At 40.3% G+C, this 14551-nt stretch overlaps 1 protein-coding gene across 1 annotated transcript in view; it reads right to left on the bottom strand.

Annotated features, from left to right (window-relative positions):
* Nucleotides 1-291: 291 nt before the first annotated feature.
* Nucleotides 292-14551, bottom strand: part of LOC103520268 (hemocytin-like) — a gene marked incomplete at its 5' end in the record, with an annotated part of 15889 nt that continues 1629 nt past the window's right edge. Inside the window, 13 exons of the mRNA XM_026831459.1 lie at nt 292-464; nt 1969-2064; nt 2297-2474; nt 3954-4114; nt 5065-5193; nt 6772-6902; nt 8113-8231; nt 10563-10706; nt 11038-11158; nt 11731-11861; nt 12219-12402; nt 13130-13314; nt 13432-13445. Coding sequence (XP_026687260.1) covers nt 292-464; nt 1969-2064; nt 2297-2474; nt 3954-4114; nt 5065-5193; nt 6772-6902; nt 8113-8231; nt 10563-10706; nt 11038-11158; nt 11731-11861; nt 12219-12402; nt 13130-13314; nt 13432-13445 — 1766 coding nt within the window. The remainder of the gene's footprint in view (nt 465-1968; nt 2065-2296; nt 2475-3953; nt 4115-5064; nt 5194-6771; nt 6903-8112; nt 8232-10562; nt 10707-11037; nt 11159-11730; nt 11862-12218; nt 12403-13129; nt 13315-13431; nt 13446-14551) is intronic.

A 14551-nucleotide genomic window follows, 5' to 3' on the forward strand; every position in this document is an offset into this window, starting at 1 on the left:
CAATCATAGACCATTAGAAAACACTAGCCAATCAGGAGGTTATGGAATTCAATCGTAGCTAAGGCATGGGATTAATATTGATAAACATTAAATCAGACAAAAAAAGTCCAATTTAAGTAGTAATAAGTAGTACCTGCCTCGGTGGTGTAGTGGTCAAGGCGCTCGCCTGGTAAACAGGAGGGCGTGGGTTCAATCCCAGCCGAGGTATGGAATGCTGAATTGGTTCAGTTGATATTGTGCAGAATCAAGTTGGAACTAAAAAAAAGTGTGATTTATACAAGAGTAGAAATGTTAAATTAAGTTTAGCAATTGATTCGAGTCTGCTGAATCAAGTAGATTACCTGACACACACTGCTGACTCGAGCCACTTGTACATTTTCCATCAGCAAATAGTTTCTGCTGATATGAATGACATACTTGGTTACACTCCACCACGCACTCCTTCCACACACCTCCTTGACATCCTGGGGGAAAAGAAGAAATGAATTTATTTCAAAATCCATGCTGACCTTCTATGAAGGGTAACTTAAGATCAGCATACTCATCAATTATATCATGTGAGAACAGAGAACATGTGAGGTTAATAATGGCCAGCTTAAAAAAAAGTGTGATTTATTCAAGAGTAGAAATGTTAAATTAAGTTTAGCAATTAATTCGATTCTGCTGAATCAAGTATATTACCTGATACACACTGCTGACTCGAGCCACTTGTACATTTTCCTTCAACAAATAGTTTCTGCTGATATGAATGACATACTTGATTACACTCCACCACGCACTCCTTCCACACACCTCCTTGACATCCTGGGGAAGAAGAAGAAGAAGAAATTAATTTATATAAAAATTCATGCTCACCTTCTATGAAGGGTAGCTTAACATCAGCATACTCATCAATTATATCATGTGAGAACAGAGAACATGTGAGGTTAATAATGGCCAGCCTCGGTGGCGTAGTGGCCAAGGCGTTCGCCTTGTAAAACGGAGGGCGCGGGTTCAATCCCAGCCGAAGCATGAAATTTCATCCTCCTTTATTTGAGAATTTGACCACATAATAAAAGACCTCTAAGGGTTAGGTGACAGAGAGAGCTTCTGGTGTTTACCTCGCCCAGTGGTTACTTTCGATTCAAGAGTTATTTACTTGAACGCTAGAGACTCCGGGTTCGATTCCCGTCGGACATTTTTCAGCTTTGTCTTCAGATTTTTGAAATACATTTGTCCTCCATTTTCTAGCCTATGTCTGTCTGTTTCTCTCTCTTTCTTTTTCTCTCTGTCTCTCGTGCTTTATGTTATCTCCGGGTTCGATTCCCGTCGGACGTTTTTCAGCTTTGTCTTCAGATTTTTCAAATACATTTGTCCTCCATTTTCTAGCCTATGTCTGTCTGTTTCTCTCTCTTTCTTTTTCTCTCTGTCTCTCGTGCTTTATGTTATCTCTCTCCCTCTTAGTCTCTTCCTCTCTCTTTCTCCTCATGTAGGGTTCTTACCATCAGTGATTTCATAAGTGACAGGTTCAATAACATAGGTCTTATTATCTTCTACGAGTCTGACTGGCTTAGCAGGAGTTACGCTTGGCAGAGTGGCTGAAATAGAAAGAATTAATATATGATTAAATGAGCTTTTTATTTGAACACAATTAAACCCGTAAGGTACATTTGTCCTCCATTTTCTAGCCTATGTCTGTCTGTTTCTCTCTCTTTCTTTTTCTCTCTGTCTCTCGTGCTTTATGTTATCTCTCACGGGTTCGATTCCCGTCGGACGTTTTTCAGCTTTGTCTTCAGAGTTTTGAAATACATTTGTCCTCCATTTTCTAGCCTATGTCTGTCTATTTCTCTCTGTTTCTTTCTCTCTCTCTCCCTCATTCTCTCTCTCTCTCTTGTGTTTTTTTATCTCTCTTCCTCTTTCTCTCTCTTGTATTTTAATAAAGGAGAAACTCATCTCCCTCTGTCTTTCAATCTCTTGTATCGCTCTTACCATCAGTAATTTCATAGGTGACAGGCTCAATAACATAGGTCTTATTATCTTCTATGAGCTTGACTGGTTTAGCAGGAGTTACGCTTGGCAGAGTGGCTGAAATAGAATTAATATATGATTAAATGAGCTTTTTATTTGAACACAATTAAACCCGTAACAGAGCCAATTAAATCCGATTAACTTTAAAGGTACAAAATTTGCTCGAGCTGAGCCATAGCGATTACAAAGCAGGCGCGCTAAAAAACCAACCTAACTAGGCTAGCAATTGTACACAATTAAACCAATTATAGGAGAAAGCCAGCCGTTCCGAGAACGAACAGATACTCACTTTGTTCGCAGGAACAGTACACAGATACTTCGTAATCATCGCATTCCCCAGCACATATGAGTCCTCTCTCCAGACTACACTCCACATCCTGGCCTGTTTCCTTCACGCCCAAATGAGATCCTACCACTCGACATCTGATCTCAGTCATCTGATCGGGGGTGCATTGGCCATAGGACGTCTGCGGGGAGAAAAATAGAGGGGATTATTTGAGAATAGTGTCTTCAAATCAAGTTTATACGGGTATGGTCCTTACACTCGCTGCACCCAAGATAGGACTTAAGTATAGACCCGAAAAATGAAAGATAACGAAAAAATGATGTTACCATTCAGAATCAGCAACTAAAAATCAACCCATCTACCTATGTCACGCTGTTATTTAGGCGTGCAAATCTCTCACCTACCGTACTTACCACTTGCCAAAAATAGCACGATATTATTCGATTTTTACAGGAAAGTTTTAACGTAAATTTCAAAAATTAAGTAAGAAGGATTTCTCTTCTAAATTTCTCGAGAAATGGCAATTTCTATCAGAAGTAACAATTCCCGGGGTCAAACCAGGTTTTTAATGTCACCACTGAATGGGCCCTTTTCCTAATTCTAGGATCCTGATTCTAGAATTCTAGGATCCTAATTCTAGAATTCTAGGATCCTAATTCTAGAATTCTAGGATCCTAATTCTAGAATTCTAGGATCCTAATTCTAGAATTCTAGGATCCTAATTCTAGAATTCTAGGATCCTAATTCTAGAATTCTAGGATCCTAATTCTAGAATTCTAGGATCCTAATTCTAGAATTCTAGGATCCTAATTCTAGAATTCTAGGATCCTAATTCTAGAATTCTAGGATCCTAATTCTAGAATTCTAGGATCCTAATTCTAGAATTCTAGGATCCTAATTCTAGAATTCTAGGATCCTAATTCTAGAATTCTAGGATCCTAATTCTAGAATTCTAGGATCCTAATTCTAGAATTCTAGGATCCTAATTCTAGAATTCTAGGATCCTAATTCTAGAATTCTAGGATCCTAATTCTAGAATTCTAGGATCCTAATTCTAGAATTCTAGGATCCTAATTCTAGAATTCTAGGATCCTAATTCTAGAATTCTAGGATCCTAATTCTAGAATTCTAGGATCCTAATTCTAGAATTCTAGGATCCTAATTCTAGAATTCTAGGATCCTAATTCTAGAATTCTAGGATCCTAATTCTAGAATTCTAGGATCCTAATTCTAGAATTCTAGGATCCTAATTCTAGAATTCTAGGATCCTAATTCTAGAATTCTAGGATCCTAATTCTAGAATTCTAGGATCCTAATTCTAGAATTCTAGGATCCTAATTCTAGAATTCTAGGATCCTAATTCTAGAATTCTAGACGCGCTCCAAGTAGCTTAACATTGGTGCTACGTCGGGAGGGAAAAGACGTGAAAGAAAATCTTACTAGCTATGACAATCATCTTCTTCCATAAGGTCTCCTTCATAGTACGCCTTATCTAAATATCAATCGCACTCCACATAGCTTAACTTCAGTGATACGTACCAGAGAAGAAAATCTTACCAGCTATGAATGTGAGACATGAATCTTCTTTCATAAGGTCTCCTTCATAGTACATCTTATCTAAATATCAAACGTACTCAACGTAGCTTAACTTCAGTGATACGTACCAGCTGTGACATGCATCTTCTTCCATAAGGTCTCCTTCATAGTACATCTTATCTCCCACGTGTAGACAGGCTTGCTTACAGGATGCCTTGGGTACACATGTGTGGTCTGTGGTACTGTTGTAGATCTGACCATCTGGACACGGCTTCAGTTTACACCCTGTGTGTGCGAGATGGAAAATATTGAAATGAGACCGAGAGAAGGGGAGGGGGAGAGACATAAAGGGAGAGGGTGGAAATGTGAGAGGGAAGAAAAGAGAGAGAAAGAGAGGAGGGAGAGAGAAAGAAGGAGAGCGATGGGGGGGGGGGGATGGGGGGGGGGAGGGAAGGGAGAGGGGGGGGGGGGGGAAAAAGCGATGGGGGGGGGGAGAGAGAAACATAGAGGGGGGAAATGTGAGAGGGAAGGAAAGAGAGAGAGAGAGAGAGGGTGAACAAAGGAGGGAACTGAGGGAGGGAGAAGGAGGTAAAAAGAAAGAGGAAGATATAGGGAAAAAGAAAGAAGGAGGAAGATGGAGAAATAATGAGAGGGAGGGGTAGAGAGAAATAATGAGGAGAGAGAGAGAGGGAGGGAGAGACACAGAGGAAGGGAGGTATAGAGAGAGAGAGAGAGAGAGAGAGAGAGAGAGAGAGGGAAGGAGCATACTTTGGCTGAGAAATAGTTGTGAAGCGAACAGCTTTTATTTTTTTAATCAACTTTTTTCTATCAAAGAAATAATGCTCGAACTGTTAAAATAAATTACCTATTTCGTTACTTACCTTCAATGCAGGATTCATGTTGACAGAGTTGCATAACCTTGGTATAGTCAGGGGTTGAACAAAGGAGGGAACTGAGGGAGGGAGAAGGAGGGAAAAAGAAAGAGGAAGATATAGGGAAAAAGAAAGAAGGAGGAAGATGGAGAAATAATGAGAAGGAGGGGTAGAGAGAAATAATGAGGAGAGAGAGGGAGGGAGAGACACAGAGGAAGGGAGGTAGAGAGAGAGAGAGGGAAGGAGCATACTTTGGCTGAGAAATAGTTGTGAAGCGAACAGCTTTTATTTTTTTAATCAATTTTTTCTATCAAAGAAATAATGCTCGAGCTGTTAAAATAAATTACCTATTTCGTTACTTACCTTCAATGCAGGATTCATGTTGACAGAGTTGCATAACCTTGGTATAGTCAGGGGTATTATGGCATGTTTCAAATGGACAAGGAGATACACAGGCTTCATAGTGAGAGCATGTTTCATCGCATTGCATTGCTGAAATCCGAATTTAACACCGGTTTTAGAAGATACACAGGCTTCATAGTGAGAGCATGTTTCATCGCATTGCATTGCTGAAATCCGAATTTAACACCGGTTTTAGAGAGAAACTGACTCTAAAGTAATCTTTATTTTTAGTACCTACCTACATAAAAGTGTGTCCACACATCGTCGACCGGCCATCGATCGACATCGATATGTCGACTACCGAACCGTCCATACTGCCCCAACAACATAGATTCACCTCGTCTGTCAATGTCGATCACCCTTAAAGGTGTCGATCACCCATTCACTAACTAATTCACGTACTGATCGCTCTATATCCCGAACCCCAACAGTATCAACACCTATAAAGCTGAAATTTAGTAGGAATTTTCCCCATATGTTCCAGATGTGCAATAAGAGAGAAATTTGCCAAACTACAGGGTGTTCAAACTAAAAGCAAAAAGGTCTACAGGGTGTTCCAAGGGGAAGTGACGATAGAGGGAAGCGACAAATTCAAACCGCTTCAAACTAAAAGCAAAAAGGTCTACAGGGTGTTCCAAGGGGAAGTGACGATAGAGGGAAGCGACAAATTCAAACCGCATAGAGCTCATAGCAAAAAGGTCTACAGGGTGTTCCAAGGGGAAGTGACGATAGAGGGAAGCAACAAATTCAAACCGCATAGAGCTCATGGCAAAAAGGTCTACAGGGTGTTCAAACTAAAAGTGCCCCATAGGAAATTAACCCGTAAAAGTCAGTTTTTTTGCCCCATAAAACTCGGCGACTTTAAGAAAAAATACTGTTCCCCTATTATAAAGAGAGCAAAACGCTCAAATAAAATCGGGAAGCATTAACTTCAATGCAAATATGCCATTCAGTTGACGTTTCATTATTTGTTTTCAAAGGATTAAAGGAACTGTATAACTGCTAAGGTTTTTACTGACGGGGGATTTACCCCCAAAGCCGCCCTTCCGAGAACCGAACGAGCCTCATCAGTCGAGGATAAAGTTCACACCGGTCGGGAATCGAACCCGCGACCTAGAGCTTACAAGGCAGACTTACATGACAAGTAACAGGCTCTGCAGGTTCACAATGAGTGAAGGCCAAATGTTGACTAGCATTACAGTAGGTTAAACTAAAAGTGCCCCATAGGAAATTAACCCGTAAAAGTCAGTTTTTTTGCCCCATAAAACTCGGCGACTTTAAGAAAATTTACTGTTCTTGAAAAGGCCTTCAACGGTTTCTGTTAGAGATATTTGAGCTGTCAATAAGTCATTCCTAATGCTCTCTGCTCTCCGCTGCACTCTGTTTTTAGCATACTTACGGCATATCTCCTGACTTCGCCATCTAATATGCACCCCGTTCACATTGCATTGTAGCAAAAAGGTCTACCGGGTGTTCAAACTAAAAGTGCCCCATAGGAAATTAACCCGTAAAATCAGTTTTTTTGACCCATTAAACTCGGCGAATTCAAGAAAAAAATACTGTTCTTGAAAAGGCCTTCAACGGTTTCTGTTAGAGACATTTGAGCTGTCAATAAGTCATTCCTAATGCTCTTTGCTCTCCGCTGCACTCTGTTTTTAGCATACTTACGACATATCTCCTGACTTCGCCATCTAATATGCACCCCGTTCACATTGCATTGTTCTGCATACGCCGCCAGTGCAGTACACAGACATTCACAATCACCGCCCTCGTCACAAGCACACGAGTCGAACACACATCTGAAAATCAATCATGGACCATTAGAAAACACTAGCCAATCAGGAGGTTCTGGGATCGAATCGTAGCTAAGGCATGGAATTTATATTGATAAACATTAAATAAGACAAAAAAAAGTCCAATTTAAGTCATAATAACATTCCTCGTCTTCTTCTTATTCTTCACCTTTCCTCGTGTTCAAACGGGGTCGGCTCTAGGGTAATTACTTTTGGGACCAACCTCAGTGGTGCAGTGGTTAGCACGGTGGAGATTGAATCTGGAGGTTGGTGGTTCGAGTCCAAGTCATGTCGTAAAATTTAGCGTAGTATATTAAGCGGAGAACATTTGTGACAAGGATTTATGCTTAACACAATTAAAATTCCTTTATTTATTATTTATACTTTTGGGCTAACATTTGGTTTGACATAAAAAAAAAGGATGCCGTTCGAACTCAAGCTTTAAGCTTTGCTCTTTTGAATATTCCTTGCCAGACTAAGCTGGTCTACTCCCTGTTTAAAGCTTTAAAGTCCCTCAACCTCCCAGCCAAACTATTGAATTGGACAGTATAAATTTCAAAAATAGGTACCTACCTCTCAAAGAAGCTATCTACAGGTACTTCGGAATGACAGGGCTGGAATAGTTCCGACTTGAGCAGATTACATTGCTTCACAGCCCACAGCTTTCTGTTCGGGTGTTTAGAACATGTGTCCTGAAACAAGAAAAAAAGTGTGATTTATTCAAGAGCAGAAATGTTAAATTAAGTTTAGCAATTGATTCGATTCTGCTGAATCAAGTATATTACCTGATACACACTGCTGACTCGAGCCACTTGTACATTTTCCTTCAGCAAATAGTTTCTGCTGATATGAATGACATACTTGATTACACTCCACCACGCACTCCTTCCACACACCTCCTTGACATCCTGGGAAAGAAGAAGAAGAAGAAGAAGAAGAAGAAGAAGAAGAAGAAGAAGAAGAAGAAGAAGAAGAAGAAGAAGAAGAAGAAGTACTTAATTTATTTAAAAATCCATGCTCACCTTCTATGAAGGGTAACTTAAGATCAGCATACTCATCAATTATATCATGTGAGAACAGAGAACATGTGAGGTTAATAATGGCCAGCTGTTCCCAGACTAAGCTGGTCTACTCCCTGTTTAAAGCTTTAAAGTCCCTCAGCCTTCCAGCCAAACTATTGAATTGGACAGTATGAATTTCAAAAATAGGTACCTACCTCTCAAAGAAGCTATCTACAGGTACTTCGGAATGACACGGCTGGAATAGTTCCGACTTGAGCAGATTACATTGCTTCACAGCCCACAGCTTTCTGTTCGGGTGTTTAGAACATGTGTCCTGAAACAGAGAAAGTTGGTGGTGATTTGAGTCATTAAATTTATGCTTAACAAAATTTGCTTGGGTCAGAAAGAAATGCGCAGAAACGTATGCGCACAAACACATTAATGTGTTGCCTGCGAAGGAGCTTTGCTCGGGACATTTGATGTGACGTAATTTATGCTTAACTAAATTTGCTTGGGTCAATAAAATATGGAAAGGCCAAGAAAAGAGCTCCAGAAAGTAAAGTCTTCAAATACAAGCAACCGAAATTCGAGCGATATTTTTCTCGGACAAGCCAAGTAAATATGGCTATAGAGAGCCCTTCACTCCCGTTTATGACTGATAAATCTACCAATCTAGTAAGGTTAAAAAAGAGAGAGATATTTGATAGAAGCAGCTGTAACAACTGAGATATTATCGTCCCGAAATCGAAGAGAGAAGGACAGGACAGGAGAAAGCCAGCCGTTCTGAAAACGAACCTCATCTGTTTACGATACAGTCCGCCCGAGCGGGAATCGAATAAGGATCTTTGTTTTAAGGCTTTCATGGCAGAATTCTCACACGGTGAGCTCTTCCACCCAAACAAGTTTTTCGCGAACAAGGGCTTACCTGGATTTGAATGGATGGAGGACAGTTAGGTATGCACACGCCAAGAATCTCCAAACACCACTGGAGATACCTCACTGATTCCACCTGATGTCACTTACCAACCACTCACTAACCGACTCACCCACAAATCCACTCACCTTATCTGTTTATGATAAAGTCCGCCCCGAGCGGGAATCGAATTAGTTATTTGCGGACAAGGGCTTACCTGGATTTGAATGGATGGAGGACAGTAGGTATGCACACGCCAAGAATCTCCAAATACTACTGGAGATACCTCACTTATAATGTCTTCAAATCAAGTTTATACGGGTATGGTCCTTACACTCACTGCACCCAAGATAGGACTTAAGTATAGACCCGAAAAATGAAAGATAACGAAAAAATGATGTTACCATTCAGAATCAGCAACTAAAAATCAACCCATCTACCTATGTCACGCTGTTATTTAGGCGTGCAAATCTCTCACCTACCGTACTTACCACTTGCCAAAAATAGCACGATATTATTCGATTTTTACAGGAAAGTTTTAACGTAAATTTCAAAAATTAAGTAAGAAGGATTTCTCTTCTAAATTTCTCGAGAAATGGCAATTTCTATCAGAAGTAACAATTCCCGGGGTCAAACCAGGTTTTTAATGTCACCACTGAATGGGCCCTTTTCCTAATTCTAGGATCCTGATTCTAGAATTCTAGGATCCTAATTCTAGAATTCTAGGATCCTAATTCTAGAATTCTAGGATCCTAATTCTAGAATTCTAGGATCCTATATTTTTCCTGCACTATGACTTTCAAACATCACCCAAGTAAGCGCAACTGATCTATTGGGATCTTATTTTTAAGGCTTTCATGGCAGAATTCTCACACCGTAAGCTCTTCCATCCAAACAAGTTTTTCGCGAACAAGGGCTTACATGGATTTGAATGGATGGAGGACAGTAGGTATGCACACGCCAAGAATCTCCAAACACCACTGGAGATACCTCACTGATTCCACCTGATGTCGCTTACCAACCACTCACCCACAAATCCACTCACCTTATCTGTTTATGATAAAGTCCGCCCCGAGCGGGAATCGAATTAGTTATTTGCGGACAAGGGCTTTATTTATGCTTAACTAAATTTGCTTGCGCCAATAAAAGATGGAAAGGCCAAGAAAAGAGCTCCAGAAAGTAAAGTCTTCAAATACAAGCAACCGAAATTCGAGCGATATTTTTCTTGGACAAGCCAAGTAAATATGGCTATGGAGAGCCCTTCACTCCGGTTTATGACTGATAAATCTACCAATCTAGTAAGGTTAAAAAAGAGAGAGATATTTGATAGAAGCAGCTGTAACAACTGAGATATTATCGTCCCGAAATCGAAGAGAGAAGGACAGGATAGGAGAAAGCCAGCCGTTCCGAGAACGAACCTCATCTGTTTACGATACAGTCCGCTCGAGCGGGAATCGAATCAGGATCTTTGTTTTAAGGCTTTCATGGCAGAATTCTCACACGGTAAGCTCTTCCATCCAAAAAAGTTTTTTGCCAACAAGGGCTTACATGGATTTGAATGGATGGAGGACAGTAGGTATGCACACGCCAAGAATCTCCAAACACCACTGGAGATACCTCACTGATTCCACCTGATGTCACTTACCAACCACTCACTAACTGACTCACCCACAAATCCACTCACCTTATGTGTTTATGATAAAGTCCGCCCCGAGCGGGAATCGAATTAGTTATTTGCAGACAAGGGCTTACCTGGATTTGAATGGATGGAGGACAGTAGGTATGCACACGCCAAGAATCTCCAAATACTACTGGAGATACCTCACTGATTCCACCTGATGGAGATTGGAAGTCATCCAGCTCGTTATCATTGTAGTTCCCACAGAGACCTTTCACCTGAAAGTATTAGTATTAGTATTAGTATTAAAATGTGCTTTATTTATTATATTTGTACATAAAATTACATAATACAAAATAGATTATAATAGTCACAATGTAAGAGGGAGGTTTAGTCCTAAAAGTTTTTTTTTTCCATCAGTCCGAAAAATGTTTTTGCAACAATGCAGCAATTTTTTTTACTCTCCAGACTTATTTCTGAAACATTTCTTTTGGCTCTCAGTAAAAGTTTTATCTTGAAAGTTGCTCAAAATTCGAAACATTTGTTTCGCAACATTTGCGCAACTGTTGCCAAATAAATGTTTGCACTAGGCATTACCTAATTACTTACCTTATTCTTCCACTTGGGACTAAGAGTAACCGATACTCGGGTGCCTTTGTCCCACTGTACTGTCACTCCTATATCATGTAACTCCACGAATACGAATAGACCTGCCTCTCGCACACTCAATCTGAGGAGAAAGGAACACAATTTCGTATAGGTATTAGTTCTAGAAGTGTAGTTGCCAAGGCATTTGATTCACAATCGACGGGATTCAACATGAAAAAGAAGAAGAGTAAGGAAGAAAAAAAATCAGTGGAAGATTATTTAAAGAAATTAAAATATCAGATCATTAAGTAATATTTTTAAGAGATTTGATAGAGAAAAGTCTAACTGCTAAGGTCTTTTCGTCCCGAAAAGCGAAGAGGTTCCCCCTTGGAAAGAGAGGGGTTGTAGTAGAGAGAACTGTAACTCCTAAGGTCTTATCGTCCCGTAATCGAAGAGAGAAGAAAGACAGGATAGGAGATAGTCAACCTTTCCGAGAAAGAACTTTATCTGTTTAGGATAAAGTTCGCCCCGGGCGGAAATCGAACCCGCAACCTAGAGCTAACAATTCAGACGCGCTACCTTCCAAGTTAACTAGGCTGGGTAAATATGCTGCCTTATTGGTAGGACAAAAGTTATTTATTAGTGGTTTATGTCAGGAGTTTATGATCAAAATATTTTCCTAAAACATGGATTATATTATTTATTGCTACTTACTTGTGGTACTCTCCACTATTAGGCAAGGGTTTGTTACGGGTCAGAGTTATAGATTCAGCATTCTTCTTGCTACCCGTCGATATTTTCACGGATTTGGAGCAACTCACTCCTGTTGAGCCACAGGGTACAACCTGATGGAAACACACAAGATAAATTAATCAAGATCTGTAAACTTTTCCTTACATTTCCCACTGACTGACTGACTCACTCATTGAGTCACTCACCCACCCACCCACTCACTCACCTACCCACACACCGACCCACTCACCCACCTACTCACTAACCCACCCACCCACTCTCTCACTCACTCATTCATTCACCCGCCAAGCTACTCACTCACCCACTCACTCATTCATTCACCCGCCAACCTACTCACTCACCCACTCATTCATTCACCCACCCACCTACTCACTCAGTCAGTTAGTCACCCCCTCACTCACTCACAAACTGACTCACTCACTCACCCACAAACTGACTGACTCACTCACCTCAATAACCACTACAAAGGCCTCTTCTTCCTCTTCATTGGCTCCTTTCACCAGGACATATTCGCAGGCTCCTTGGAAGTCGAAGTTCTTAGCGTCAAATGTTTGGAAGTGAGAATCGCCCCAGGCTGTACAAATCCCAGGACACTCTTCCTTGCTACACTTCCAATGACCTTGGCTACACGTGCTGCAAACGTCATGAACGGAAAAGGAGTTAGAACTTCGTGAAGAGAGCGCTCTGAGAATTTTTTTTTTGGTCAGCCTTATTATTTTTTTTTCTTTTTGAAACATATGTGCCTACTTTGAAGAAAAAGATTTTCAAAGTGTTTCGATTTCCGCCCGCGACAAACTTTATCCTAAAAGAATAAGGTTAGTTTCTGGAAGGGCTGGCTTTCTCCTATCCTGTCGTCCTTCTCTCTTCGAGCGCTCGTGAAGAGAGCGCTCTGAGAATTTTATTTTGGTCAGCCTTATTTTTATTTATTTATTTATTTATTTTTAAACATATGTGCCTACTTTGAAGAAAAAGATTTTCAAAGTGTTTCGATTCCCGCCCGCGACAAACTTTATCCTAAAAGAATAAGGTTAGTTTCTGGAAGGGCTGGCTTTCTCCTATCCTGTCGTCCTTCTCTCTTCGATTTCGAGACGATAAGACCTTAGCACTTATAGTTCCCTCTAAATTAAACCTAAAATGTCATGCATAATATGACTTTGTAACCTAGTTTGAGTTGGCCATTAGATTAACACTGCTCAAGTCCGGCCTCACATACCAATTATTACAATGGTCGGTGATAACAGCTCCATCATGATAGCTCTGTCCTCCATGATGACAGAATGTCATGCATAATATGACTTTGTAACCTAGTTTGGGTTGGCCATTAGATTAATACTGCTCAAGTCCGGCCTCACATACTCACCAATTATTACAATGGTCGGTGATAACAGCTCCATCATGATAGCTCTGTCCTCCATGATGACAGGGGCACTCGGTAGGCAACACGCATTGCTTGGAGATACTGTCCAGAACATACCCCTGCTTGCATATGCAACCCGCACGACACAGGGCAGGCGAGTGATGGGCAGGGTGAGGTTTGCCCATGTTCTGTAAAGGGTTAATAGACAAGAGTTAGTGAGAGTTTCCTATTTTCTTCAATGGGATGAAAGGGTTAAAGGTTACATCAATTTACAGTAGCTAGGGTCACAGTTTGTTTACTCTTACTGGATGAGTGATGACTTCAATATTTGTCCTTTTAATCTGATGATCATATTTAATTGAACGAAGCGAGTTTCAAGTTAAACTCCAAGATTTTGAATTTTTGGTTTGTCTGGCAACTGGTTTGTAAGTTTCTTGTCTCACCATATGTATGTACCATAACCATCATACAGTTTGTCCGATTCTGATAACTGATTATGTACTGATTTTGGTACTTCTCCGATTCTCTCGGTAGAATTTGGCCCGATCTATGCAGGCTGTCCAAAAAAATAAATAAAATAATAATAATAATAATAATAATAATAATAATCTCATCCTTCTGATTGTCATTGAATGTGCCGCATAGACCCTGGAGGAATAAAATCACGATTCTTTTCGTGTATCACAGCATTACTCAAGGTAGAAACACACTAGGATCATCATCATCATCATCCATTAGTGTCCTACAATATTATGGGAAAACTTTGAACTACATCATTTTGACTCCCCATGAGCTCAAGTGACGTGATAATAGTGTATTTCTAGGTTTCTACCTTAAGAGCCTCCTTTACTACTTTCGGTCATTTCTATAAGGTTTCTTTTTCTTCTGGTAATGAAGCCACAGGGCGCTACTCCATTAAAGCAGCTACTCTATTGGCCTCAGGACGCTACTGCATTAAACCCGATATTCAATAGTCCTCTTATTTGTAGTCAAGGTTAAACGGTAGGTAAGTTGTACTTTCTTTTCGACATTTCCCCTCTTTAGAAGCTCGTTTTCCCTCTTTTTAGTCCGTCCTCCCTTTATTATTACAATAGTAATAAAAAGGTATAAGGGACGGACTATTGTATTCGCTTCGGTGTTTGTCACTCGGTCGGTCTGTCGGTCGGTCTGTCCCCATAGAAGGACTTATCCAAACCTAGTCGACCTATATATCAAATTAAAGGTCTTTTTACCAGGAACACGAAAATGGTGGTGCAAATTTTGTCCAGAAAACCATAAAGCCAAAAAACCAAAAAAACTAGTTTTTGGGGGATTTTTTTCACATTTTCTCACACAAATGAGCTCTGATCTCGAAATTTGTCGCGACGACCTATAAACTCAAAGCGAGAAAGTTTTAGATAACACTTCAGCCGATCATTTAAGACC

The sequence above is a fragment of the Diaphorina citri genome, unplaced genomic scaffold (assembly GCF_000475195.1).
Source record: "Diaphorina citri unplaced genomic scaffold, Diaci psyllid genome assembly version 1.1 scaffold3394, whole genome shotgun sequence".
NCBI lineage: Eukaryota > Metazoa > Arthropoda > Insecta > Hemiptera > Psyllidae > Diaphorina > Diaphorina citri.